Below are 26701 nucleotides of genomic sequence, written 5' to 3'. Positions count from 1 at the left end.
TTGAATATTTGTACCAGTTTCAATTTGTCTGATTCAAACTAAATGTTGAATGACACAGAAATAAAACGATTTCTTCGTGAACTTCAATTTAATATATCAGGTGTACGATACATCTACACAGTTGTGTGTGTGTGTGTATGTGTGTGTGTGTGTGTGTGTGTGTGTGTGTGTGTGTGTGTGTGTGTGTATGTGTGTGTGTGTGTGTGTGTGTGTGTGTATGTGTGTGTGTGTGAGTGTGTGTGTGTGTGTGTTCTTGAACATAACTACACCCATGTGTTTATGAGTTACATAATTATATATATGCGTTCAATCAGTCTGCATGTTTCCTTTCACAAAATAAGACACAACATCAAAAATGAATACAGATTTGATCTGCAAGGAGGAAATATCAAACCAACCCACACCCCAAACCTAAAGCAGCTCATGACAAACTTTTGGTACACACTTTGCAAAATAATACTCTAATTTCTAACCAGCTGCATTACACGCTGCCAACAGAGAGAGAACAAGTCGCGTAAGGCGAAATTGCAACATTTAGTTAATCTGTCGAACCCACAGAATACAAGAAACTAAGTCCATCTCACGATGAACACGAGCCGAAATCATATGCACTCGACTTATGAAATAGAAAGAAATCAAATACGACGAAGAGAAGAAAAAGTTTGAAAGTACCATTGAACTTCCATGTCGGCGTGTGGCTGAGCTTAAAATAGGAATGTTGTTGCAATCTGTTAGGCACTTTCCCTTTTGACAGGTAGTTTTTGCATGTACAGCAAAACACGGCCTTTTTTACAAATCCTAAAGACTGTCGGAAACTTCGCATGCTCTCTTGTGAACGCCATGTGAAACATTGATTCTGAAACAAAAATCTATGGCATGAATGACAATGGAAAGACGGTCTCTCTCTGATTCCAAGTTCATAATGACAGTTATAAAGTGCTGAATTTAAAAAATCTGTAGATGAAGTAAAATCATTTGAATGTTGGCTTGTTGAAACTTCATAACAAACAGCCACCTCGTCTATATCATTATCTGAAAGAATGCCAACTTCCTTTGAAACACCAACATTTGTATGGAAAACTTCTGTTTCTGTCATCTTTGATTTCATTTGACAACTTGGACTGATGGCATACTTTCAACTTGCGCCTCTTTGTATTCCTGTAAGCCTGCCACTTATTTATAAAAAGAAACGTTTGATACTTTTACCAAACAGTTAGTATAATGCACGATTTACCTGTATTCGTCTTTAAATTCTGCAAGACTGAAGCGAAAGAGGTCTGTCTCAGTTTTGTCGTCAGTTTGTTGTGTACATTTACACACGCACAACGAACAACACATGCACAGGCCCGGGGGAAGCTCTCCTTTCTTATGTCCGACGATAGACGTATACACTTAGTTTACATGTTTATTAGTCATCTATTTGATAGATTACGTGTATGATATGACGGAGAGTCGCATCGGTTTGATGCCGTGAACCCAACCGTGGCTGTGGCTGTGGCTGTCGTTTGAAGTAGCCTACTTCTTTATAAAGATTCATTTGCATTCTACTTCTGACCAAGGCATGTTTGGTACCTACAGAATCCTTGTTGCGTGTAGTTTTACGTGGCACGTTGCCCAAAGTTGTATTCTTGAGGAGCATAAAATAAAACGTGTTACAAAGTTATCTCAAAACTCTGCAGTGACTGCTCGCGCAGCAGGTCAGCTAATTATAGCACGCAGCCTCCACAGACAGCTTTCCAGCCGAGACCATCAGCCGCTCCTGCGGCTCGTCAAAAACTGCACGCACTGCAGTGTTTTCAGTCACGAGAATAAAATAGCTTCGTGAATCCACGCGGCAAGGAAGTCGCTCGATTTTTGCGTGCAGCACGAAGTAAACAGACATGCAAGAATAGCGACGGGTTCAAGTTTAGGTCGCTCCAGGAGAAAAATTCTTTTGGATGTTGGCCTTTAAAGGCCAACATCCGCGGGAATTTTTCTCCTGGAGCGACCTAAACTTGAACCCGTCGCTATTCTTGGATGTCTGTTTACTTCGTGTTGCACGCAAAAATTGAGCGACTTCCTTGCCGCGTGGATTGACGAAGCTGTTTTATTCTCGTGACTGAAAACACTGCAGTGCGTGCAGTTTTTGAGTCACTTGAGAAAAAGTGACTCTATGTAATCGGTCAGTGTTAGTCTGTCCGGCCGGCCGTCCGGCCGTCCGTAGACACCACCTTAATGTTGGACTTTTCTCGGAAACTATCAAAGCGATCCGGCTCATATTTTGTTTAGTCGTGACCTCCAATGACCTCTACACTTTAACGATGGTTTCGTTGACCTTTGACCTTTTTCAAGGTCACAGGTCAGCGTCAAAGGAAAAATTAGACATTTTATATCTTTGACAAAGTTCATCGGATGTGATTGAAACTTTGTAGGATTATTCTTTACATCAAAGTATTTACATCTGTAGCCTTTTACGAACGTTATCAGAAAAACAAGGGAGATAACTAGCCTTTTCTGTTCGGCAACACACAACTTAACGTTGGGCTTTTCTCGGAAACTATAAAAGTGACCGGGCTCAAATTTTATGTGAACGTGACTCCCAGTGACCTCTACACTTTGACGTCTGCTTTGGTGACCTTTGACCTTTTTCAAGGTCACAGGTATGTCTTGAAGGAAAAAAATTGAAATATCATATCTCTGAAACTATTCATCGGATTTGATTCAAACTTTATAGGATTATTCTTTACATCAAATTATTTACATCTGTATTGTGTTGTGAATAGCAATTTCTTCCTGTCCATCTGATGCCTCATATAATATTCAGAACTGCGAAAGTGACTCGATCGAGCGTTTGCTCTTCTTGTATTCTGTGGGTTCGACAGATTGACTAAATGTTGTAATTTCGCTTTCACGAATCAGGAACCGACAAGGAATAAGATGAAAGTGTTTTTAAATTGATTTCGACAATTTAATTTTGATAATAATTTTTATATTTTTAATTTTCAGAGCTTGTTTTTAATCCAAATATAACATATTTATATGTTTTTGGAATCAGAAAATGATGGAGAATAAGATGAACGTAAATTTGAATCGTTTTATAAAAACTTTTTTTTTATACAATTTTCAGATTTTTAATGACCAAAGTCATTACTTAATTTTTAAGCCACCAAGCTGAAATGCAATACCGAAGTCCGGGCTTCGTCGAAGATTACTTGACCAAAATTTCAACCAATTTGGTTGAAAAATGAGAACGTGATAGTGCCGCCTCAACTTTCACGAAAAGCCGGATATGACGTCATCAAAGACATTTCTCAAAAAAAAAGAAAAAAACGTTCGGGGATATCAATCCCAGGAAATCTCATGAAAAATGTCATAAAGATCGGTCCAGTAGTTTGATCCGGCTTTTCGTGAAAGTTGAGGTGGCACTGTCACGCTCTCATTTTTCAACCAAATTGGTTGAAATTTTGGTCAAGTAAAAAAAATATTTTTTTTATTAAACGATTCAAATTTACGTTCATCTTATTCTCCATCATTTTCTGATTCCAAAAACATATAAATATGTTATATTTGGATTAAAAACAAGCTCTGAAAATTAAAAATATAAAAATTATTATAAAAATTAAATTGTCGAAATCAATTTAAAAACACTTTCATCTTATTCCCTATCGGTTCCGGATTCCAAAAACATATAGATATGATATGTTTGGATTAAAAACACGCTCAGAAAGTTAAAACGAAGAGAGGTACAGAAAAGCGTGCTATCCTTCCCAGCGCAAGTACTACCCCGCTCCTCTTGTCAATTTCACTGCCTTTGCCATGAGCGGTGGACTGACGATGCTACGAGTATACCTCACGCCGGAACCTCGGCTGTACCCGCGGATAACCGCAGGCTCTGCAGGCTGTTCACCGCAGACAGAAATTGTCAACACGAGTGGTGAGTGTCTGCACAAAATCGTCTCTGCTTTCTCTAAAATGACATATCATTACAAAACTATTGTTTGTACTTCAACCTAAGGTATTATAGCACCCTACCATCGATTTAATTTTTTCCTTTCGTTCGAATGTGAAGGCTGAGCTTCGAGTATTTGTGCATTTCCTGTAAAAAGTGCCAAAATTCTGACTTTACACATTTATTACGGAAATCCAAGCTTATTAAACAAGCTGCAGAAGTCAGAATTTTGGTACTTTTTACAGGAAATCCACAAATACTCGAAGCTCAGCCTTCACATACGAACGAAAGGAAAAAATTAAATCGATGATAGGGTGCTATAATACCTTAGGTTGAAGTACAAACAATAGTTTTGTAATGATATGTCATTTTAGAGAAAGCAGAGACGATTTTGTGCAGACACTCACCACTCGTGTTGACAATTTCTGTCTGCGGTGAACAGCCTGCAGAGCCTGCGGGTATCCGCGGGTACAGCTGAGGTTCCGGCGTGTATACGGTCTTGCTGAAAAATTGCATTGCGTTCCGTTTCATTCTGTGAGTTCGACAGCTACTTGACTAAATGTTGTATTTTCGCCTTACGCGACTTGTTTTTACATTAAAGTTTTGACTAAATGTTTTAACGTAGAGGGGGGAATCGAGACGAGGGTCGTGGTGTATGTGTGTGTGTGTGTGTGTGTGTGTGTGTGTGTGTGTGTGTGTGTGTGTGTGTGTGTGTCTGTCTGTCTGTCTGTCTGTGTGTGTGTGTAGAGCGATTCAGACCAAACTACTGGACCGATCTTTATGAAATTTGACATGAGAGTTCCTGGGAAAGATATCCCCTGACGTTTTTTTCTTTTTTTCGATAAATACCTTTGATGACGTCATATCGTAAAAGTTGAGGCGGCACTGTCATACCCTCATTTTTCAATCAAATTGATTGAAATTTTGGCCCAGCAATCTTCGACGAAGGCCGGACTTCGGTATTGCATTTCAGATTGGTGGCTTAAAAATTAATTAATGACTTTGGTCATTAAAAATCTGAAAATTGTAAAAAAAAAAAATAAATGTTTTTAAAACGATCCAAATTTACGTTTATCTTATTCTTCATCCTTTTCTGATTCCAAAAACATATAAATATGTTATATTTGGATTAAAAACAAGCTCTGAAAATTAAAAATATAAAAATTATTATTAAAATAAAATTTCCGAAATCGATTTAAAAACAATTTCACCTTATTCCTTGTGGGTTCCTGATTCCAAAAACATATAGATGTGATATGTTTGGATTAAAAACACGCTCAGAAAGTTAAAAAGAATAGAGATAAAGAAAAGCGTGCTATCCTTCTCAGCGCAACTACTACCCCGCTCTTCTTGTCAATTTCACTGCCTGTGCATCGAGCGGTTGACTGACGATGCTACGAGTATACGCTCTTGCTGTAAAAATGCAGTGAGTTCAGTTTCATTCTGTTAGTTCGACAGCTTGACTAAATGTTGTAATTTCGCCTTACGCGACTTGTTTTCTTTTGTACATTCTCAGCAGAATTCTTTTAGTTCAACCCAATGTACTGCCCAGATAACATCTTGTTTACTGTCGGCGTTGTTTTCATGCATTGTACCACGTTCTATGATGTTTTGGATACATAAATAACAAGTCGCGTGAAGCGAAATTATAAAAAAAACGCTGGCGCTGGACCCGAGTACTCTTTAGACTGGATCGCTCCCTCAGTATGAAAGTTTTTGTCTTGTGCACGTGGATTTAAAAAAAAATTTTTTTTTTTATTTATTTTACACAATTAAAAAAATTATTAGAGTAAAAAAAACCATTAAAACGTTCATAATAAACAATAGTAAACAAGAATTAAAAAAAACAACACAAAAAACATAGACCACACATGCCGGGAATCGAACCCGGATCACTTTGGCCATAGGTGGACGTGCTACGACAACTTTACTAGAGTTGTGCGCCTTGAATCACTGTGTCCCTGTCGCTCTCTCTCGTGCTCTCTGTCTCTCTTTCAGTCTCACCGAGACCAAAAACTGCATTGTAGTTTCTTTGCCGAGACCAAATCCCCACCCGCTGCTGCGCTGGCTGGCTTGCAAATCGTCTCGCATGCGATACGCATGCTTTTCTCGTGATCGGCGGTTCTTTTTGGCGAACTGCCTCGGGTTCAAGTTTAGGTCGCTCCAGGAGAAAAATTCCTGTGGATGTTGGCCTTTAAGACTCAAATCAATACACGTTTGGCAGTTGTGCAGGTTGTGTTTATTTGTCTGATTAAGGATTAAAAGAACGATGCTGTTTTAGCACTGAATACGTGTTGTTAGTGTTTTTTTGTTTTTTGTTTAAATTTTTTTTAATATTTTTTGTTTTACCTTAGTTGCATGCAACCCTTACATTTTTGCCCTTTTAGTATTGAAAAAAAATGTATAGGGGCAGGGAATACGTTGTTGTTGTTGTTGTTGTTGTTGTTCTTGTTGTTCTTGTTAAAAGAGCCGCGTTTGTTTGCATTCTAAACTTAAAACACTGCAAGAACTGCCTGACTGAGTTTTCTACAGGTGTGTGCTAAACCTTGAGGGGTACAGCCCTTCTCCTATAAATGCTTATGTGCACTACCCCAGATCTTCTCTGGCTTCTGACTGTAGGAAGAAGTACATTCCACTCAAAACACAGGTAGAGACACGATCAACATCCTGGCTGCTTCGTGCGCTGGGTTACATTTTGTTTTTAATTATGTGTGCTGAATTAATTTTTTTAAGTGACATCTATGTCAAACTGCAAAATTAATTCAGCAATAAAATTCCGACACCGCCGAGAAAGCAGCCAGGCTGTTTGTTTGTTTGTTTGTTTGCTTCACGCCCAGCCGACCACGAAGGGCCATATCAGGGCGGTGCTGCTTTGACACTGATATAACGTGCGCCACACTCAAGACACAAGTCGCAGCACAGGCTTCATCATGTCTCACCCAGTCACATTATTCTGACACCGGACCAACCAGTCCTAGCACTAACCCCATAATGCCAGACGCCAGGCGGAGCCGCCACTAGATTGCACATTTTAAAGTCTTAGGTATGACCCGGCCGGGGTTCGAACCCACGACCTCCCGATCACGGGGCGGACGCCTTACCACTAGGCCAACCGTGACCGTGCCGGCAGGCTGTTGATTGTTGGCGAGTGTCCAAGTGGACGCATGCTCCCATGCCATGTTCACACCTGGACATATCCGGTGATGGTGAACATGATCTCTTTCCCCAGCAGAACCATACTTTGATTAGTCTGTTTACGGTATCCCGACCGACCCTATTTTTTCGCGCGACCCTAGACTTTTATTTTTTGGGGGGCATTTGGGAGACTAAGAGAAAACAAGTCGCGTAAGGCGAAAATACAATATTTAGTCAAGTAGCTGTCGAACTCACAGAATGAAACTGAACGCAATGCCATTTTACTCGTAGCATCGTCAGGCCACCGCTCATGGCAAAGGCAGTGAAATTGACAAGAAGAGCGGGGTAGTAGTTGCGCTAAGAAGGATAGCACGCTTTTCTGTACCTCTCTTTGTTTTAACTTTCTGAGCGTGTTTTTAATCCAAACATATCATATCTATATGTTTTTGGAATCAGGAACCGACAAGGAATAAGATGAAAGTGTTTTTAAATTGATTTCGACAATTTAATTTTGATAATAATTTTTATATATTTAATTTTGAGAGCTTGTTTTTAATCCGAATATAACATATTTATATGTTTTTGGAATCAGCAAATGATGGAGAATAAGATAAACGTAAATTGGGATCGTTTTATAAATTTTTAGTTTTTTTTTACAATTTTTCGATTTTTAATGACCAAAGTCATTAATTAATTTTTAAGCCACCACGCTGAAATGCAATACCGAAGTCCGGGCTTCGTCGAAGATTACTTGACCAAAATTTGAACCAATTTGGTTGAAAAATGAGGGCGTGACAGTGCCGCCTCAACTTTCACGAAAAGCCGGATATGACGTCATCAAAGACATTTATCAAAAAAATGAAAAAAACGTTCGGGGATTTCATACCCAGGAACTCTCATGTCAAATTTCATAAAGATCGGTCCAGTAGTTTAGTCTGAATCGCTCTACACACACACACGCACACACGCACATACACCACGACCCTCGTTTCGATTCCCCCTCGATGTTAAAATATTTAGTCAAAACTTGACTAAATATAAACAAGTCGCGTAAGGCGAAAATACAATATTTAGTCAAGTAGCTGTCGAACTCACAGAATGAAACGCAATGCCATTTTACTCGTAGCATCGTCAGGCCACCGCTCATGGCAAAGGCAGTGAAATTGACAAGAAGAGCGGGGTAGTAGTTGCGGTAAGAAGGATAGCACGCTTTTCTGTACCTCTCTTTGTTTTAACTTTCTGAGCGTGTTTTTAATCCAAACATATCATATCTATATGTTTTTGGAATCAGGAACTGACAAGGAATAAGATGAAAGTGTTTTTAAATTGATTTCGACAATTTAATTTTGATAATAATTTTTATATATTTAATTTTCAGAGCTTGTTTTTAATCCGAATATAACATATTTATATGTTTTTGGAATCAGCAAATGATGGAGAATAAGATAAACGTAAATTTGGATCGTTTTATAAATTTTTATTTTTTTTTACAATTTTCAGATTTTTAATGACCAAAGTCATTAATTAATTTTTAAGCCACCAAGCTGAAATGCAATACCGAACCCCGGGCTTCGTCGAAGATTACTTGACCAAAATTTCAACCAATTTGGTTGAAAAATGAGGGCGTGACAGTGCCGCCTCAACTTTCACGAAAAACCGGATATGACGTCATCAAGGACATTTATCAAAAAAATGAAAAAAACGTTCGGGGATTTCATACCCAGGAACTCTCATGTCAAATTTCATAAAGATCGGTCGAGTAGTTTAGTCTGAATCGCTCTACACACACACACACACACACGCACGCACGCACATACACCACGACCCTCGTTTCGATTCCCCCTCGATGTTAAAATATTTAGTCAAAACTTGACTAAATATAAAAACAAAAACAAGTCGCGTAAGGCGAAAATACAACATTTAGTCAAGTAGCTGTCGAACTCACAGAATGAAACTGAACGCAATGCAACGCAGCAAGACCGTATACTCGTAGCATCGTCAGTCCACCGCTCACGGCAAAGGCAGTGAAATTGACAAGAAGAGCGGGGTAGTAGTTGCGCTGAGAAGGATAGCACGCTTTTCTGTACCTCTCTTCGTTTTAACTTTCTGAGCGTGTTTTCAATCCAAACATATCATATCTATATGTTTTTGGAATCAGGAACCGACAAGGAATAAGATGAAAGTGTTTTTAAATTGATTTCGAAAATTTAATTTTGATCATAATTTTTATATTTTTAATTTTTAGAGCTTGTTTTTAATCCAAATATAACATATTTATATGTTTTTGGAATCAGCAAATGATGGAGAATAAGATAAACGTAAATTGGGATCGTTTTATAAATTTTTATTTTTTTTTACAATTTTCAGATTTTTAATGACCAAAGTCATTAATTAATTTTTTAGCCACCAAGCTGAAATGCAATACCGAACCCCGGGCTTCGTCGAAGATTACTTGACCAAACTTTCAACCAATTTGGTTGAAAAATGAGGGCGTGACAGTGCCGCCTCAACTTTCACGAAAAGCCGGATATGACGTCATCAAAGACATTTATCAAAAAAATGAAAAAAACGTTCGGGGATTTCATACCCAGGAACTCTCATGTCAAATTTCATAAAGATCGGTCCAGTAGTTTAGTCTGAATCGCTCTACACACACACACACACACACACACGCACACACACACACACGCACGCACATACACCACGACCCTCGTTTCGATTCCCCCTCGATGTTAAAATATTTAGTCAAAACTTGACTAAATATAAAAACAAGTCGCGTAAGGCGAAAATACAATATTTAGTCAAGTAGCTGCCATTTTTCAGCAAGACCGTATACTCGTAGCATCGTCAGTCCACCGCTCATGGCAAAGGCAGTGATATTGACAAGAAGAGCGGGGTAGTAGTTGCGCTAAGAAGGATAGCACGCTTTTCTGTACCTCTCTTTGTTTTAACTTTCTGAGCGTGTTTTTAATCCAAACATATCATATCTATATGTTTTTGGAATCAGGAACCGACAAGAAATAAGATGAAAGTGTTTTTAAATTGATTTGGAAAATTTAATTTTGATAATAATTTTTATATATTTAATTTTCAGAGCTTGTTTTTAATCCGAATATAACATATTTATATGTTTTTGGAATCAGCAAATGATGGAGAATAAGATAAACGTAAATTTGGATCGTTTTATAATTTTTTTATTTTTTTTTACAATTTTCCGATTTTTAATGACCAAAGTCATTAATTAATTTTTAAGCCACCAAGCTGAAATGCAATACCGAACCCCGGGCTTCGTCGAAGAATACTTGACCAAAATTTGAACCAATTTGGTTGAAAAATGAGGGCGTGACAGTGCCGCCTCAACTTTCACGAAAAGCCGGATATGACGTCATCAAAGACATTTATCAAAAAAATGAAAAAAACGTTCGGGGATTTCATACCCAGGAACTCTCATGTCAAATTTCATAAAGATCGGTCCAGTAGTTTAGTCTGAATCGCTCTACACACACACACGCACACACGCACATACACCACGACCCTCGTTTCGATTCCCCCTCGATGTTAAAATATTTAGTCAAAACTTGACTAAATATAAAAAACAAAAACAAGTCGCGTAAGGCGAAAATACAACATTTAGTCAAGTAGCTGTCGAACTCACAGAATGAAACTGAACGCAATGCAACGCAGCAAGACCGTATACTCGTAGCATCGTCAGTCCACCGCTCACGGCAAAGGCAGTGAAATTGACAAGAAGAGCGGGGTAGTAGTTGCGCTGAGAAGGATAGCACGCTTTTCTGTACCTCTCTTCGTTTTAACTTTCTGAGCGTGTTTTCAATCCAAACATATCATATCTATATGTTTTTGGAATCAGGAACCGACAAGGAATAAGATGAAAGTGTTTTTAAATTGATTTCGAAAATTTAATTTTGATCATAATTTTTATATTTTTAATTTTTAGAGCTTGTTTTTAATCCGAATATAACATATTTATATGTTTTTGGAATCAGCAAATGATGGAGAATAAGATAAACGTAAATTGGGATCGTTTTATAAAGTTTTATTTTTTTTTACAATTTTCAGATTTTTAATGACCAAAGTCATTAATTAATTTTTTAGCCACCAAGCTGAAATGCAATACCGAACCCCGGGCTTCGTCGAAGATTACTTGACCAAACTTTCAACCAATTTGGTTGAAAAATGAGGGCGTGACAGTGCCGCCTCAACTTTCACGAAAAGCCGGATATGACGTCATCAAAGACATTTATCAAAAAAATGAAAAAAACGTTCGGGGATTTCATACCCAGGAACTCTCATGTCAAATTTCATAAAGATCGGTCCAGTAGTTTAGTCTGAATCGCTCTACACACACACACACACACACACACGCACACACACACACACGCACGCACATACACCACGACCCTCGTTTCGATTCCCCCTCGATGTTAAAATATTTAGTCAAAACTTGACTAAATATAAAAACAAGTCGCGTAAGGCGAAAATACAATATTTAGTCAAGTAGCTGCCATTTTTCAGCAAGACCGTATACTCGTAGCATCGTCAGTCCACCGCTCATGGCAAAGGCAGTGATATTGACAAGAAGAGCGGGGTAGTAGTTGCGCTAAGAAGGATAGCACGCTTTTCTGTACCTCTCTTTGTTTTAACTTTCTGAGCGTGTTTTTAATCCAAACATATCATATCTATATGTTTTTGGAATCAGGAACCGACAAGAAATAAGATGAAAGTGTTTTTAAATTGATTTGGAAAATTTAATTTTGATAATAATTTTTATATATTTAATTTTCAGAGCTTGTTTTTAATCCGAATATAACATATTTATATGTTTTTGGAATCAGCAAATGATGGAGAATAAGATAAACGTAAATTTGGATCGTTTTATAAATTTTTTATTTTTTTTTACAATTTTCCGATTTTTAATGACCAAAGTCATTAATTAATTTTTAAGCCACCAAGCTGAAATGCAATACCGAACCCCGGGCTTCGTCGAAGAATACTTGACCAAAATTTGAACCAATTTGGTTGAAAAATGAGGGCGTGACAGTGCCGCCTCAACTTTCACGAAAAGCCGGATATGACGTCATCAAAGACATTTATCAAAAAAAGGAAAAAAAGGTTCGGGGATTTCATACCCAGGAACTCTCATGTCCAATTTCATAAAGATCGGTCCAGTAGTTTAGTCTGAATCGCTCTACACCCACACTGACTGACACACACGGCACACACACACACACAGACACACACACACACGCACACACGCACATACACCACGACCCTCGTTTCGATTCCCCCTCGATGTTAAAATATTTAGTCAAAACTTGACTAAATATAACAAGTCGCGTAAGGCGAAAATACAACATTTAGTCAAGTAGCTGTCGAACTCACAGAATGAAACGGAACGCAATGCAATTTTTCAGCAAGACCGTATACACGCCGGAACCTCGGCTGTACCCGCGGATAACCGCAGGCTCTGCAGGCTGTTCACCGCAGACAGAAATTGTCAACACGAGTGGTGAGTGTCTGCACAAAATCGTCTCTGCTTTCTCTAAAATGACATATCATTACAAAACTATTGTTTGTACTTCAACCTAAGGTATTATAGCACCCTATCATCGATTTAATTTTTTCCTTTCGTTCGTATGTGAAGGCTGAGCTTCGAGTATTTGTGGATTTCCTGTAAAAAGTGCCAAAATTCTGACTTCTGCAACTTGTTTAATAAGCTTGGATTTCCGTAATAAATGTGTAAAGTCAGAATTTTGGCACTTTTTACAGGAAATGCACAAATACTCGAAGCTCAGCCTTCACATACGAACGAAAGGAAAAAATTAAATCGATGGTAGGGTGCTATAATACCTTAGGTTGAAGTACAAACAATAGTTTTGTAATGATATGTCATTTTAGAGAAAGCAGAGACGATTTTTTGCAGACACTCACCACTCGTGTTGACAATTTCTGTCTGCGGTGAACAGTCTGCAGAGCCTGCGGTTATCCGCGGGTACAGCCGAGGTTCCGGCGTGAGGTATACTCGTAGCATCGTCAGTCCACCGCTCATGGCAAAGGCAGTGAAATTGACAAGAAGAGCGGGGTAGTACTTGAGCTGAGAAGGATAGCACGCTTTTCTGTACCTCTCTTCGTTTTAACTTTCTGAGCGTGTTTTTAATCGAAACATATCATATCTATATGTTTTTGGAATCCGGAACCGACAAGGAATAAGATGAAAGTGTTTTTAAATTGATTTCGACAATTTAATTTTGATAATAATTTTTATATTTTTAATTTTCAGAGCTTGTTTTTAATCCAAATATAACATATTTATATGTTTTTGGAATCAGAAAATGATGGAGAATAAGATGAACGTAAATTTGAATCGTTTTATAAAAAAAAATTTTTTTTACTTGACCAAAATTTCAACCAATTTGATTGAAAAATGAGAGCGTGACAGTGCCGCCTCAACTTTCACGAAAAGCCGGATATATGGTGTGTAGAGCGATTGAGACCAAACTACTGGACCGATCTTTATGAAATTTTCCATGAGAGTTCCTGGGATTGATATCCCCGAACGTTTTTTCTTTTTTTGGAGAAATGTCTTTGATGACGTCATATCCGGCTTTTCGTGAAAGTTGAGGCGGCACTGTCACGCTCTCATTTTTCAACCAAATTGGTTGAAATTTTGGTTAAGTAATCTTCGACGAAGCCCGGACTTCGGTATTGCATTTCAGCTTGGTGGCTTAAAAATTAATTAATGACTTTGGTCATTAAAAATCTGAAAATTGTAAAAAACAAAAAAAGTATAAAACGATTCAAATTTACGTTCATCTTATTCTCCATCATTTTCTGATTCCAAAAACATATAAATATGTTATATTTGGATTAAAAACAAGCTCTGAAAATTAAAAATATAAAAATTATTATCAAAATTAAATTGTCGAAATCAATTTAAAAACACTTTCATCTTATTCCTTGTCGGTTCCTGATTCGTGAAAGCGAAATTACAACATTTAGTCAATCTGTCGAACCCACAGAATAAAACTGCACGCACTGCAGTGTTTTCAGTCACGAGTATAAAACAGCTTCGTCAATCCACGCGGCAAGGAAGTCGCTCAATTTTTGCGTGCAACACGAAGTAAACAGACATGCAAGAATAGCGACGGGTTCAAGTTTAGGTCGCTCCAGGAGAAAAATTCCCGCGGATGTTGGCCTTTAATCCAAATATAACATATTTATATGTTTTTGGAATCAGGAAATGATGTAAAATAAGATGAACGTAAATTTGGATCGTTTTATATAAAACATTTTTTTATTACAATTTTCAGATTGTTAATGACCAAAGTCATTAATTAATTGTTAAGCCACCAAGCTGAAATGCAATACCGAAGTCCGGGCTTCGTCGGAGATTACTTGACCAAAATTTCAACCAATTTGGTTGAAAAATGAGAGCGTGACAGTGCCGCCTCAACTTTCACGAAAAGCCGGATATGACGTCATCAAAGACATTTATCCAAAAAAATGAAAAAAACGTCTGAGGATATCATACCCAGGAACTCTCATGTCAAATTTCATAAAGATCGGTCCAGTAGTTTAGTCTGAATCGCTCTACACACACACACACACACAGACAGACAGACAGACAGACACACACACACACACACACACACATACATCACAACCCTCGTCTCGATTCCCCCCTCTACGTTAAAACATTTAGTCAAAACTTGACTAAATGTAAAAAAGGGTCTTTGTTTTCTGGCAAAATAACTTAAAAATATGGTTGTTTGGAGAAAAAAAATAAAAATAAACAAGAAGGGCAAAGCCCACACGACTCACATGCTTTACACATTTTTCCTACCAAAATACATGTGACCTTGACCCAAGGTCAAGGTCATCCAAGGTCATGCAACACAAAGCTGTTAATTCAAGACATAGGAAGTACAATGGTGCTTATTGGCTCTTTCTACCATGAGATATGGTCACTTTTAGTGGTTCACTACCTTATTTTGGTCACATTTCATAAGGGTCAAAGTGACCTTGACCTTGATCATATGTGACCAAATGTGTCTCATGATGAAAGCATAACATGTGCCCCACATAATTTTTAAGTTTGAAACAGTTATCTTCCATAGTTCAGGGTCAAGGTCACTTCAAAATATGTATACAATCCAACTTTGAAGAGCTCCTGTGACCTTGACCTTGAAGCAAGGTAAACCAAACTGGTATCAAAAGATGGGGCTTACTTTGCCCTATATATCATATATAGGTGAGGTATTCAATCTCAAAAACTTCAGAGAAAATGGGAAAAATGGGAAAAATAGCTGTTTTTTAGGCAACATTTATGGCCCCTGCGACCTTGACCTTGAAGCAAGGTCAAGATGCTATGTATGTTTTTTGGGGCCTTGTCATCATACACCATCTTGCCAAATTTGGTACTGATAGACTGAATAGTGTCCAAGAAATATCCAACGTTAAAGTTTTCCGGACGGACGGACGACTCGGGTGAGTACATAGACTCACTTTTGCTTCGCATGTGAGTCAAAAATCAAAAAAATCCCGACCTACCGACCCTATTTTTGTGTGCCTATGTTACTCCAGTTAGATAATGATTGCATATGTTTTTGTCTTCTTGTTTTGCAATTGTCTGTGCTCAAATCCATGTCACAACCTTTGGTTTCAATATGTTACGAAGTTGACATACTTTAAAATCCGTGTAATTTACTGAACGTAGACAAACAAAATCTGCAAGTATTTTTAATTTTTTTTATCTGCAGGCAAAGGATATACATATATATGGAACCAGTATTTATTAGTGAAATCAATTGTATGGTTAAAATGTCTCAGTTAAGTAAAGAAATGTCAACTTTGTTACATGGTTTCCACTGGTACCCAGCCCTGGAGAATAACCCAGGTACAAAGTTATCCCAGAGAAAACCTATTCAGTTCCACAGGTTATCCCGTCAAGAGTTTCATGATGAATAAATTACAATGAAATGAAATATAGGCTTATGTCATGTAATCAAGAATTGGAATGGCACATACTGGCTCCATGCAACACATATATATATATGCTCCCACACACACACACACACACACACACACACACACACCAACACACACACACACATGCACACACCAACACACACACACACACATACACACACACAAACTTTCTCTCTCTCACACACACAAACACACTTACACACACACACTTTCTCTCACACACACACACACACATACACACACACACACACACACACACACACACACACACACACACACATACGCCGGCGCACGCGCGTGCACACTCACTGTAAATGATGTTTAAAATCCCAGTCACTCAAACAAATATAACTAAAGTGCATCCGTGGTATCGTAGATGCCATTTCTGAGAGCAAAAGAAACACACATCATTCATTGTTCTTAATGACCCTTACAACTTTTACGCAATTTAAGATCCAACAGCAACATTTCTGCAGTTTCTGCAATTTTTTTCACTCCTACCAAAATCAACATTCCATGAAGCTATTGTCTTGCACAGCCTACCACCATAAACATTCCAGAAGATTTTTGTCAGCAGAACCTCCACTGCAATAAGAACCGCCGCTATTTCCATTCTGGAAGTGCGAATTCAGTAATTAAGAACGGTTAATGTGTCGGCAGCTCTTACCCACGCACATTTCATTCCGTTTACTTTCAACAGCACGACGATCATTTCAATAGGGTCTACTACCATATTTTCTAAAGGTTTCACAAACAAAACATGCACAAACAGAAGAATCAATACCTCTTGTTTTGGCTTTGGTAGCAGATAATGCTACACGCTTTGAGCAACAAAGTTATCCATCACCAGTAATAAATACCTTACCAGTCATCACCTGGTCGTTCCAAATAACACTTCCTCCTTTCTGATGTATCGCAGTAGGTCCTGCCACGTACAGCTATAGCACGCCGCACCAGATCTCATTTCAACAGGCCCCACATGATATAAACGGGTCTGGCCAATCAGCAGGTCCTGCCACATACAGCTATAGCACGCCGCACCAGATCTCATTTCAACAGGCCCCACATGATATAAACGGGTCTGCCCAATCAGCAGGTTTGAGCAGACACATCCTTTTCCGACACAAATTTCGCTCCGATAGCCTCTGTTACTATCACTTAACCTCCATCATGGTTTGCCACGATACTCGACCTAGCGGGATCTTTGACTGCACCTATCCCTTCAGTGGGATCTACCACCACACACATTCTGGGATCTAGGAGTAGGAGATTTCAGCAGCAGCACTTTTCCACCACCACATTTTAGCAGCAGAAGCACACATTTTTTTTTTATCACCACAAACAAACTCATCTATCTATTCATCACTCAAGACTCAGAGTTGATTCTCTCAGGGGTGCCAAAGTCACTCTTTCCTTCCACTAAAGACATATTAAGTTCCGTACTGGGTGCTCTGCGTCTCGCCTCCCCGTTCTGAGCAACCCCGGATGACCCCGCGAGGTCCCTCTTGTCCTCATCCGGTGGGAAGTCCAGGTAGCCCATGGACTTGATGGTCTTGTACTGGTCAGGGATCTCCATCATCATGTGAAGGGCCAGGCTGAGGTCCGGGTTCTTCTTCTTGGCCGTCACCTTGTGGAAGTTGACGAACTGGAAGTTGTCAAAGAGGCGCTGGGGTAGACGGTTGTCGAACATCTCCATAGCATCCCACGGGCCGTCGCCGACTCCGACCACGACGATGCTGAGAGGTACCGTGCAGGCTTCCACGATGGCCTCCACCGTGGGTGCGTACTCGGTCACCTGGCCGTCCGCGATGATGATGAGGATGTGGTATGACTTCTTCTCCCGCACGATGCGAATCGCTTCTCGGATGATGGGGGCGAAGTTCGTGGGCCCACCCAGAGTCACCATGGCGACCACCCTGTCGTAACGTTGCAACACTTCGCGGAAGCCCCGACACCCGCGGGACTCTCGCGTAAAGGAGAACACCTTGTCACTCTTCGTCTCCTTGTCCGCGAAGCCGAAAGTGGGGATATAGTTGTCCGTGTCGAAACCCTCCAAGGTGCGACCGATGGTGGAAATGACTTTCTGGTAAGGGTTGAGGATTTTCCCCGCCACCACTTTGTGCAGGCACTGAGAGTTGAACGTCTTCCTCCCTTGCCACTCGTTGCTGGCAGAGAAGTCCACGCCGAGAATCAGCTGGCACTTGTCCAAGCCCGCTCGCTTGCACGCCTCCGCCACCTCCTCGTAACTGGAGAAGTGGTCCTCGAAGGAGAAGAAGGTGCGGTTCTCGTGCAGTCCGAACATGGAGAAGATGGAGGTGTGCATGATGTGTCGGGAGGGACCGCCGACCACGCTGGTCAGGAACTGCTGGTCCAGGTTGGAGTTATGCTGCTGTCGGCGTATCAGCTGCTGTCGGTGTCGTGCGCGATGGAAGATCCAGACCATGGCAAACCACACCACGTTGGCCACCACGTACATCAGACACGACAGTAACGACATCGGCTGTGGCTCTCGCCCGGCATCCACCTCACTGAAATATATAGAGAATGAGGTTCAATAGACAATAGACAACAGACAATAGACACCAGACACGACAGTGACGACATGGGCTGTGGCTCTCGCCCGGCATCCACCTCTCTGAAATATAGAGAATGAGGTTCAATAGGCAATAGACAACAGACAATAGACACCAGACACGACAGTGACGACATGGGCTGTGGCTCTCGCCCGGCATCCACCTCACTGAAATATATAGAGAATGAGGTTCAATAGACAATAGACAACAGACAATAGACACCAGACACGACAGTAACGACATGGGCTGTGGCTCTCGCCCGGCATCCACCTCACTGAAATATATAGAGAATGAGGTTCAATAGACAATAGACAACAGACAAAAGACACCAGACACGACAGTGACGACATGGGCTGTGGCTCTCGCCCGGCATCCACCTCACTGAAATATATAAAGAATGAGGTTCAATAGACAATAGACAACAGACAATAGACACCAGACACGACAGTGACGACATGGGCTGTGGCTCTCGCCCGGCATCCACCTCACTGAAATATATAGAGAATGAGGTTCAATAGACAACAGACAATAGACACCAGACACGACAGTGACGACATGGGCTGTGGCTCTCGCCCGGCATCCACCTCATTGAAATATATAGAGAATGAGGTTCAATAGACAATAGACAACAGACAATAGACACCAGACACGACAGTGACGACATGGGCTGTGGCTCTCGCCCGGCATCCACCTCTCTGAAATATAGAGAATGAGGTTCAATAGGCAATAGACAACAGACAATAGACACCAGACACGACAGTGACGACATGGGCTGTGGCTCTCGCCCGGCATCCACCTCACTGAAATATAGAGAATGAGGTTCAATAGGCAATAGACAACAGACAATAGACACCAGACACGACAGTGACGACATGGGCTGTGGCTCTCGCCCGGCATCCACCTCATTGAAATATATAGAGAATGAGGTTCAATAGACAATAGACAATAGACATCAGTAACGACATAGGCTGTGGCTCACCCGGCATCCACCTCACTGAAAACATAGAGTGTGATGTTACATTACAACGACAGTGACGACATGGGCTGTGGCTCTCGCCCGGCATCCACCTCACTGAAAACATAGAGTGTGATGTTACATAACAACGACAGTGACGACATGGGCTGTGGCTCTCGCCCGGCATCCACCTCACTGAAATATATAGAGAATGAGGTTCAATAGACAATAGACAATAGACATCAGTAACGACATAGGCTGTGGCTCACCCGGCATCCACCTCACTGAAAACATAGAGTGTGATGTTACATTACAACGACAGTGACGACATGGGCTGTGGCTCTCGCCCGGCATCCACCTCACTGAAATACACAGATAGTGAGGTTAAATAGACAATAAACATCAGACACGACAGTAACGTCATGCGGCTCTCGATTGTCATCCACCTCACTGAAAACATAGAGTGAGGTGTTACAGGGCTATAAACGTCAGGCATGTCAGTAAAGACATAGGCTGATCGAGGCTCTCGCCCGGCATCCACCTCACTGAAAACCTAGAGTGTGATATTACAGAATATCAACTGGAGCCTGTAGGTGAGGAGAACAAGAACACGATAACCATGATGAACATTTACTCACCAGAAACACAAACTTTAACCAAAAAATCGTATTTTTATTGTTCGTGTTTCTGGTGAGTACATTTTCATTGTTATCTTGTTCTTATAGAGTGTGATGTTACAGGGCTACACGGCAGTCACGACATAAGCTGCTATCGCCCTGCATCCACCTCGCTGAAACAGTAAAACAGTTTTTGCCAAGAAGTATTGTTACATGGGGTATCACTGAGACCATTATTGCAATGTTGAACAGCGTAACAGTAACACAAACGACAGTAACTACATAGACTGCTGCTCTCGCCCGGTATCCACCTCACTGAAATAGGCCTACCTACAGCGGTATGATGTTACATTACCACGACAGTATCGACATAGGCTGCTGCAACAAAAGGGGTGTAAAATACACAAAACAGCAAAACGCGATACTCCAAACAGTACCATAAACATCAGGAACAACAGTATCGACAAGTCCTAGCATAGTACAGTGGACGCCGCTTAATAAAACCGCGGTTAATAGAGCCAGCCGCTTATAAAAGCCGATTTCAGACGGTCCGGATTTATCACTATATCTTATGTATTAGAAAAAGCCGGTTAATAAAACCAACCCGCCGCCTATTAAAGCCAGTTTTCTCAGAGAAATCACGTAGTTTGTGACTAAAACTCACATTATCTTGTGGAAGACGACCAACAAACAAACACTCATAAAATCGTTCTTCTCTGCCGAGTAATGATTCGTGACGGTGACAGTGAAATTATTGATGTACCGAAGTGATCAAAGTACACGTACATGTACATATTTAAAACAAAAGTTCAACATCCTTCGTGAAGTTTTGTTTAGATTCAAACAAGTGTAAATGACGAAAGAAAGTGACTGAGTGACGTAAGCAAAAGAGAAGATTTGTTTTCTTTCGAAAATGACGTATTCCTGGACCGCTGGTTAATAAATCCGCCGCTTATTAAAGCCATTTTTCGTCGGTCCAGAAGTGGCTTTATTAAGCGGCGACCACTGTATCGACAAAGGCTGCTGCTCTCGCCATGAATCCATCTCGCTGAAATGAGAGTGTACTCGAACAGTGGGCCAGGGGTCATCTCCCTGAGTGTGCTGTTACAGAAAACTACACACCAGGCAAGACGGTATCACCGAAAGATGCTGCGCAACCCACACTCGCCCTGCATCAGCACTAACCTTACTGAAATACACACAGTATGATGTTACTTCCCAGTGAACACTAAGACTAGTAAGAGGAAAATGCACAAAACAGTGAGATAATATCACACCAACCGTAAGATGACAATACACCAAATAGTAGTACTTACTATAAACATCAGACATGACAGTATCGACACAGGCGGCTTGCCCAAAGTCCTTCTTACTTGAACTAAACTGAAAGCTCTCTTGTGTGTTAGTGTGCAACATGATAAACATGAGGTACGGCTTACTGATCTTGACAAGCCGCGCCACAGCTTGCCCAGCATTCAAGTTGACTATTTCCCTCTAAAACGTGTGTGCATGTGTGTGAGTGAGTGAGTGAGTGAGTGTGTGTGTGTGTGTGTGTGTGTGTGTGTGTGTGGTGTGTGTGCGCGCGCGCGCGTGTGTGTGGGTGTGTATGACTGTGTGTGTGTGTGTGTGTGTGTGTGTGAGTGTGTTTGTGTGTGCTTGCGTGTATAAGTGTGTATGTGTGCGAGCGTGTGTGTGTGTGTGTGTGCGTGCGTGCGTGCGTGCGTGCGTGCGTGCGCGCGCGCGCTCGTGTGTGTGTGTGTGTGTATGGGTGTGTGTGTGCGCGCGCGCGCGCGTGTGTGTGTGTGTGTGTGTTTGTGACAGCGGGCACAACGGTATGCAGACATAGTCAGCTACGCCCCAATCACTCGCCATATATCCACCTCACTGACACATAACACGCAGATTGCTATCTCAATGTGCTACATCAAGCCTGATTTTCATTTGGCAAAGTCGTCTTCGTGAAGTGGACGCTCGCTGCACAAAACTTTGACACTGAATGTTCAATCAAAACACTGCACGAAGTCAACTTCTGGCTCAATTAAGGAAGGCCTTAATACTAGGTCCATTACGATACCAAACAAAACAGACACCTGGCATCCACCAACATCTCTTTTGCAAAAATCCTAGCCAAAAAGGGCAACGATCAGCCCTTATTTTGCTTGTTGTGTGTATTTGTGATGTGCGCTAAAAGTAATGACGTGTTTGTAAAAAGAATCTGACGTTGTTTAAAGGTACATTGATTCCTGTGTAAACGATTTGGCTGGCTATTTCAGATTTGGACAGACGTTCAAATGAGATCAGACCACACCGCAACATGTAAACACACCACCATAATATACACACATCCCACAACAAAGACACATATGAAAACATTAAGTCTGACTGCTGTGGTGCTGTGGTTTGAAGAAATGTGTTCATACAAAATATTCCCACTTTATACAGAAAGCAGTCAGCTGGGTTTTTTGTATGCATGTATGTGTCCAAGTTGTAGTATATGGTTTTATCTCATATTAGGCCCCCCCCCAAAAAAAAATAGGTCTGTTTACGGTAACCCGACCGACCCTAGTTTTTAGGCCCGACCCTAATCTTTTTTTTGGATCGTCTGAAAAAAAAAACCGCATCCAAAATAGAGCTGTTTGCGCTCAAACAGCGGACGACAGAAGGGAGGTAAGCTCAAAGTACTGTTTATAGTTATGTTGGGCAAAAACAGGGATTGATGAGAAGAAATGAACTGTGAAACATCATAGAGAGGGGAGAGAAAAAAATGGGAAAAAAAAAATAAATAAAAATAAAAGCCGACCTACCGACCCTATTTTTTCCCCCTATGTTACCGTAAACAGACCCTTTTTTTTTTTTGGCCTTACAAGCCTGATCTGAGATGGAGAGCCACATTGTCAACACGAGATGGAGTGTGCCGTTAAACCAAGATCGAGCACACACAAGTATGCATTCTGATAATCATCGCTCCACGGCTATCGCCAGTTTCTCTCTGACAGCATGCTACATTATTGTGCGAATCTATCAAAACAAGAGTACAGAGTTATCTCCCATATGTTTTTCGCGAGCACTGATCTAAATTTGAGATCAGTGTTCGCGAGACGAAAATGATTGCAGTTTGGCCAACTTCGACAGTGATCTCCGTTCTGTTCTTCACAGTTATGATAAAGACATCGTTCTAAGGTCAAAACAAGTCGAAATTTTGAGACTGCTGCAGACCTGTTTACCAGTACGATTTGGGCGTATTTTGTACGCCAAATTATTATCGGTACGACAATACGCGACACACGCACAAAATACGACTAAGAAAAAGTCTAGAATACGTTTTCCGGTGTTGGTGTGCTGATTACGGGGTGGTACAACTGATACCGGTTTCGGTCTAAGGGAGATAACCCTGACAGCGAGTCTTCAGCTGTGGAAACCTCGTTCAGTAGTTGGCACGTGCGATCGTCTGGACAATCGTGGCAAAATGAAGCAGAAAATGTTGCCAGTTTCGGGTGACTGTACCAAGTCTAAACAGCAGAAGCAGCACATTTTCTTGGAGAAATATAAGAAAGAGCCAGGAATTGTGGAGTCTACTGTGGGAAACATTCATGCACACTGCAAGAATTGTAGGCCTAAATCAGATTTATCCGTTGCCTATGCAGGGAAATATGACATCGAACGACACTGCAGTTCCAAAACTCACCTGGACAAGGTTGCTACAACTAAAGAAATCCGCTGAAAGCTGCCAAGCAATTATAAAGTTCATTCCCGCAAAGCTAATCCTGCCAGAAGAAAAGGCTGTAGTCCGTGCTGAAGCAATGTTTTCTGAGATGATTGTAAAAATGAACTTGCCACTGTCAACCGCAGATGTTATTTCACGAAGTTCATCTTTTCATTATTAATCTGTTTGGAAGACACTGGTTATACTGCTACAAACTGACAGGTAAATAAAATTGTTTTATCCCTGTTGTACTGGAAGGAGTTAAATTCGGGTGTTCACAAGACATGCTATTCTTACACAAACACGTTTGCACCCGTGCACGCGTACATTTTCCCTAGCCCATATGGCTTTGCTTGCAAAGTACACCAACCTTTTGAAAAATACACTCAACTGTTTGGGAAAGTACTCTTGGTTCGGGTTTAAAGTAAACAGGTCTGCTGCTGTCGGAAGGAGACCGTGATATATGGTTGCATCACTCTCAACTGGTTACAGAAAAAATCGTCTGCACCGGCGCGCGCACCGGAGCCAAAGTTAATTATCACGTGACACTTTAGAGTTGTTTGCACAGTATATACATCCGCGAAAGATAGCTCGCTTGAAACTGTCTTACATCAATTAAAAATTACACAACACCATGAAAAATCATTATCGACGATCGCGAATCTGCTTATATCCATAACACATTACGAAAAGATCTAAATATGTAAAAAATCGATTTCCTCGCCAGACAAGGAAAACCAAGACATCCTGTCAGGGATAGAATGAGACCCGAAGGGAAGTAACTCATTTTTGACCTGAGTTCAGGATGACAAGTATGGACACAGGTTGTGCAAATCTCCAACTGCATGTTCACATCACTGTAATAACTGTTGGATAAAGTTACATCACAACAATCACCAAGTATCGTCGTCGCCGCACCATCTGTGACACTGATATTACAGCGGACAGATTTAAGTGATGTCACCGTACAATCACAGTGACACTGTCCACCGATGACACTCATTTCTTTCGCCACGCGCCACTACACTCTGATGCAGTAGTGTTGAACAAATCACATGATAATGCTGTCATAGATTTTTGGGTTTTTTAAACAGTGCTTCGAGGCTGCTATAATGTGATGCTTTCGGGAATACGCATTTAGACCATTTTGCATCGAGAAAACTTTTATTTCGGAACATTATTTCACACTGGTTGAAATAGTATTTACAAAGTTAACACTGACACACCAGACTGTGATCCTCTGGTCGCGGGTTCGAATCATGCAGGCTGATACGGACACGGGTCAATTCTATGTGCAGACGTAGAGACGGCATCCATGACCATGGCCCCACCCCGTGTCACCGCTGTGGCATGTTAAAGACCTCTGTCATTCTGCCAGAAATGAAGGTGGCTGACCACATTTAAACGCGCACACACCTGGGCAACTCGACCTTTGTTGCTGCTAGCTTTCCACTTAGAGGAAGCGACTCGAATGTCCCAGCAATGAAAATTAAGGTTGTGAAGCTTAAAGCCATATGTACTCGATGACTATACACGCTAATTGCTTTACCAACAGCTGGAGACAGACTAAATTAAGTTCCCTGCAAAATATTGTGGTCTAGGACCCCTTCAATGTTGAGATATTTGAATTTTCATTTTGATCTGGATCGTCCTATTTATAGATTTGGCAACACATGTAACGTTGATGCAAGGGAGAGAACACCGCGGCTTTGTTGACATCCTCACTTTTTCAGAGGCTAGAACAAGCTGTAATGCATGTATTATGGTCCGCGCATGGTGACGTATCGTCATTATATGGTCTTATGGTGCGTTTGACATCGATTGTGGGCAAACTACACTTTGTAAACACGGGAGTGCGTTAGTATGCCTTTAAATAAATCAAATACCTCGCATACATCACATACATTACAAACTCAAAAGGTACCTGCGCAGATTATGTCGTTCAAATATCAATATCAACAGTGTTGACTCGACGGGCGAAGTGGCGCAGAGATTAGACGTCGGCCTCCTAATCGGGAGGTCGTGAGTTCAAATCCCGGCCGCGGCCGCCTGGTGGGTTAAGGGTAGAGATTTTTCCGATCTCCCAGGACAACTTATGTGCAGACCTGCTTGTGCCTTATCCCCCTTCGTGTGTACACGCAAGCACAAGACCAAGTGCGCAAGGAAAAGATCCTGTAATCCATGTCAGAGTTCGGTGGGTTATAGAAACACGAAAACAGCCAGCATGCCTCCCCCGAAACCGGCGTATGGCTGCCTGAATGGCGGGGTAAAAACGGTCGTGAATACACGTAGAAGCCCTCTCGTGCAAACAAACCATGAGTGCACGTGGGAGTTTCAGCACATGAACGAAGAAGAAGAAGAAGAATCAATTAAGCAACTGCCAGTAACTGAATTTATATTCACGTTTAGTTTCCGTTACCTTTCAGCCAGACAGACCGGGAATTGTATTCCAGTGCACTGAAGCAAATCAAAGATACCGCCCTTCCCGTGGAAGACGGCCACCTTAACCACCACATATCTGTCGCAGATTGACATGGGTGTCACTCATGAAATGAATTCATCAGTCCATCCCCACACTGCACAGAGAGCAGCCGCTGTAGAGATTTGGGCAAAGTGGAAGGTTGCGTACAACCCGTTCACACAGCTCTGCGAGTTTTACGAAGACCATGCCGATCACCCCGATCATCCCCGATCTGAAAAAAATGATCAAATTGGGGCATTATCGTCACGACCCGACTACGCTTATTATGTGCACGAGAGCATGCAGCTTGCCGATCTAGGAGA

The 26701-nt window shown here is 41.1% G+C and overlaps 1 protein-coding gene and 1 long non-coding RNA gene across 5 annotated transcripts in view; both read right to left on the bottom strand.

The window, feature by feature from the left end:
- Positions 1 to 3603: 3603 nt before the first annotated feature.
- On the bottom strand, positions 3604 to 4510 carry LOC138977427 (uncharacterized). The gene is made up of 2 exons (XR_011459271.1): positions 4424 to 4510; positions 3604 to 3828 (listed from the first exon to the last, which is right to left on the bottom strand). It is a non-coding gene; the product is annotated as an uncharacterized lncRNA (long non-coding RNA).
- An 11346-nt stretch (positions 4511 to 15856) lies between these two features.
- The window catches only part of LOC138976153 (uncharacterized), an 86265-nt gene continuing 75420 nt past the window's right edge, over positions 15857 to 26701 (bottom strand). For all 4 annotated transcript variants that reach the window (XM_070348985.1, XM_070348986.1, XM_070348984.1 and 1 more), the window contains one exon: positions 15857 to 18597. In XM_070348985.1, coding sequence (XP_070205086.1) covers positions 17436 to 18597 — 1162 coding nt within the window. In that variant the 3' untranslated portion in view covers positions 15857 to 17435. The remainder of the gene's footprint in view (positions 18598 to 26701) is intronic.

Source organism: Littorina saxatilis, linkage group LG9, assembly GCF_037325665.1.
Source record: "Littorina saxatilis isolate snail1 linkage group LG9, US_GU_Lsax_2.0, whole genome shotgun sequence".
Lineage (NCBI taxonomy): Eukaryota > Metazoa > Mollusca > Gastropoda > Littorinimorpha > Littorinidae > Littorina > Littorina saxatilis.
This window is presented reverse-complemented; position numbering and strand designations above follow the sequence as displayed.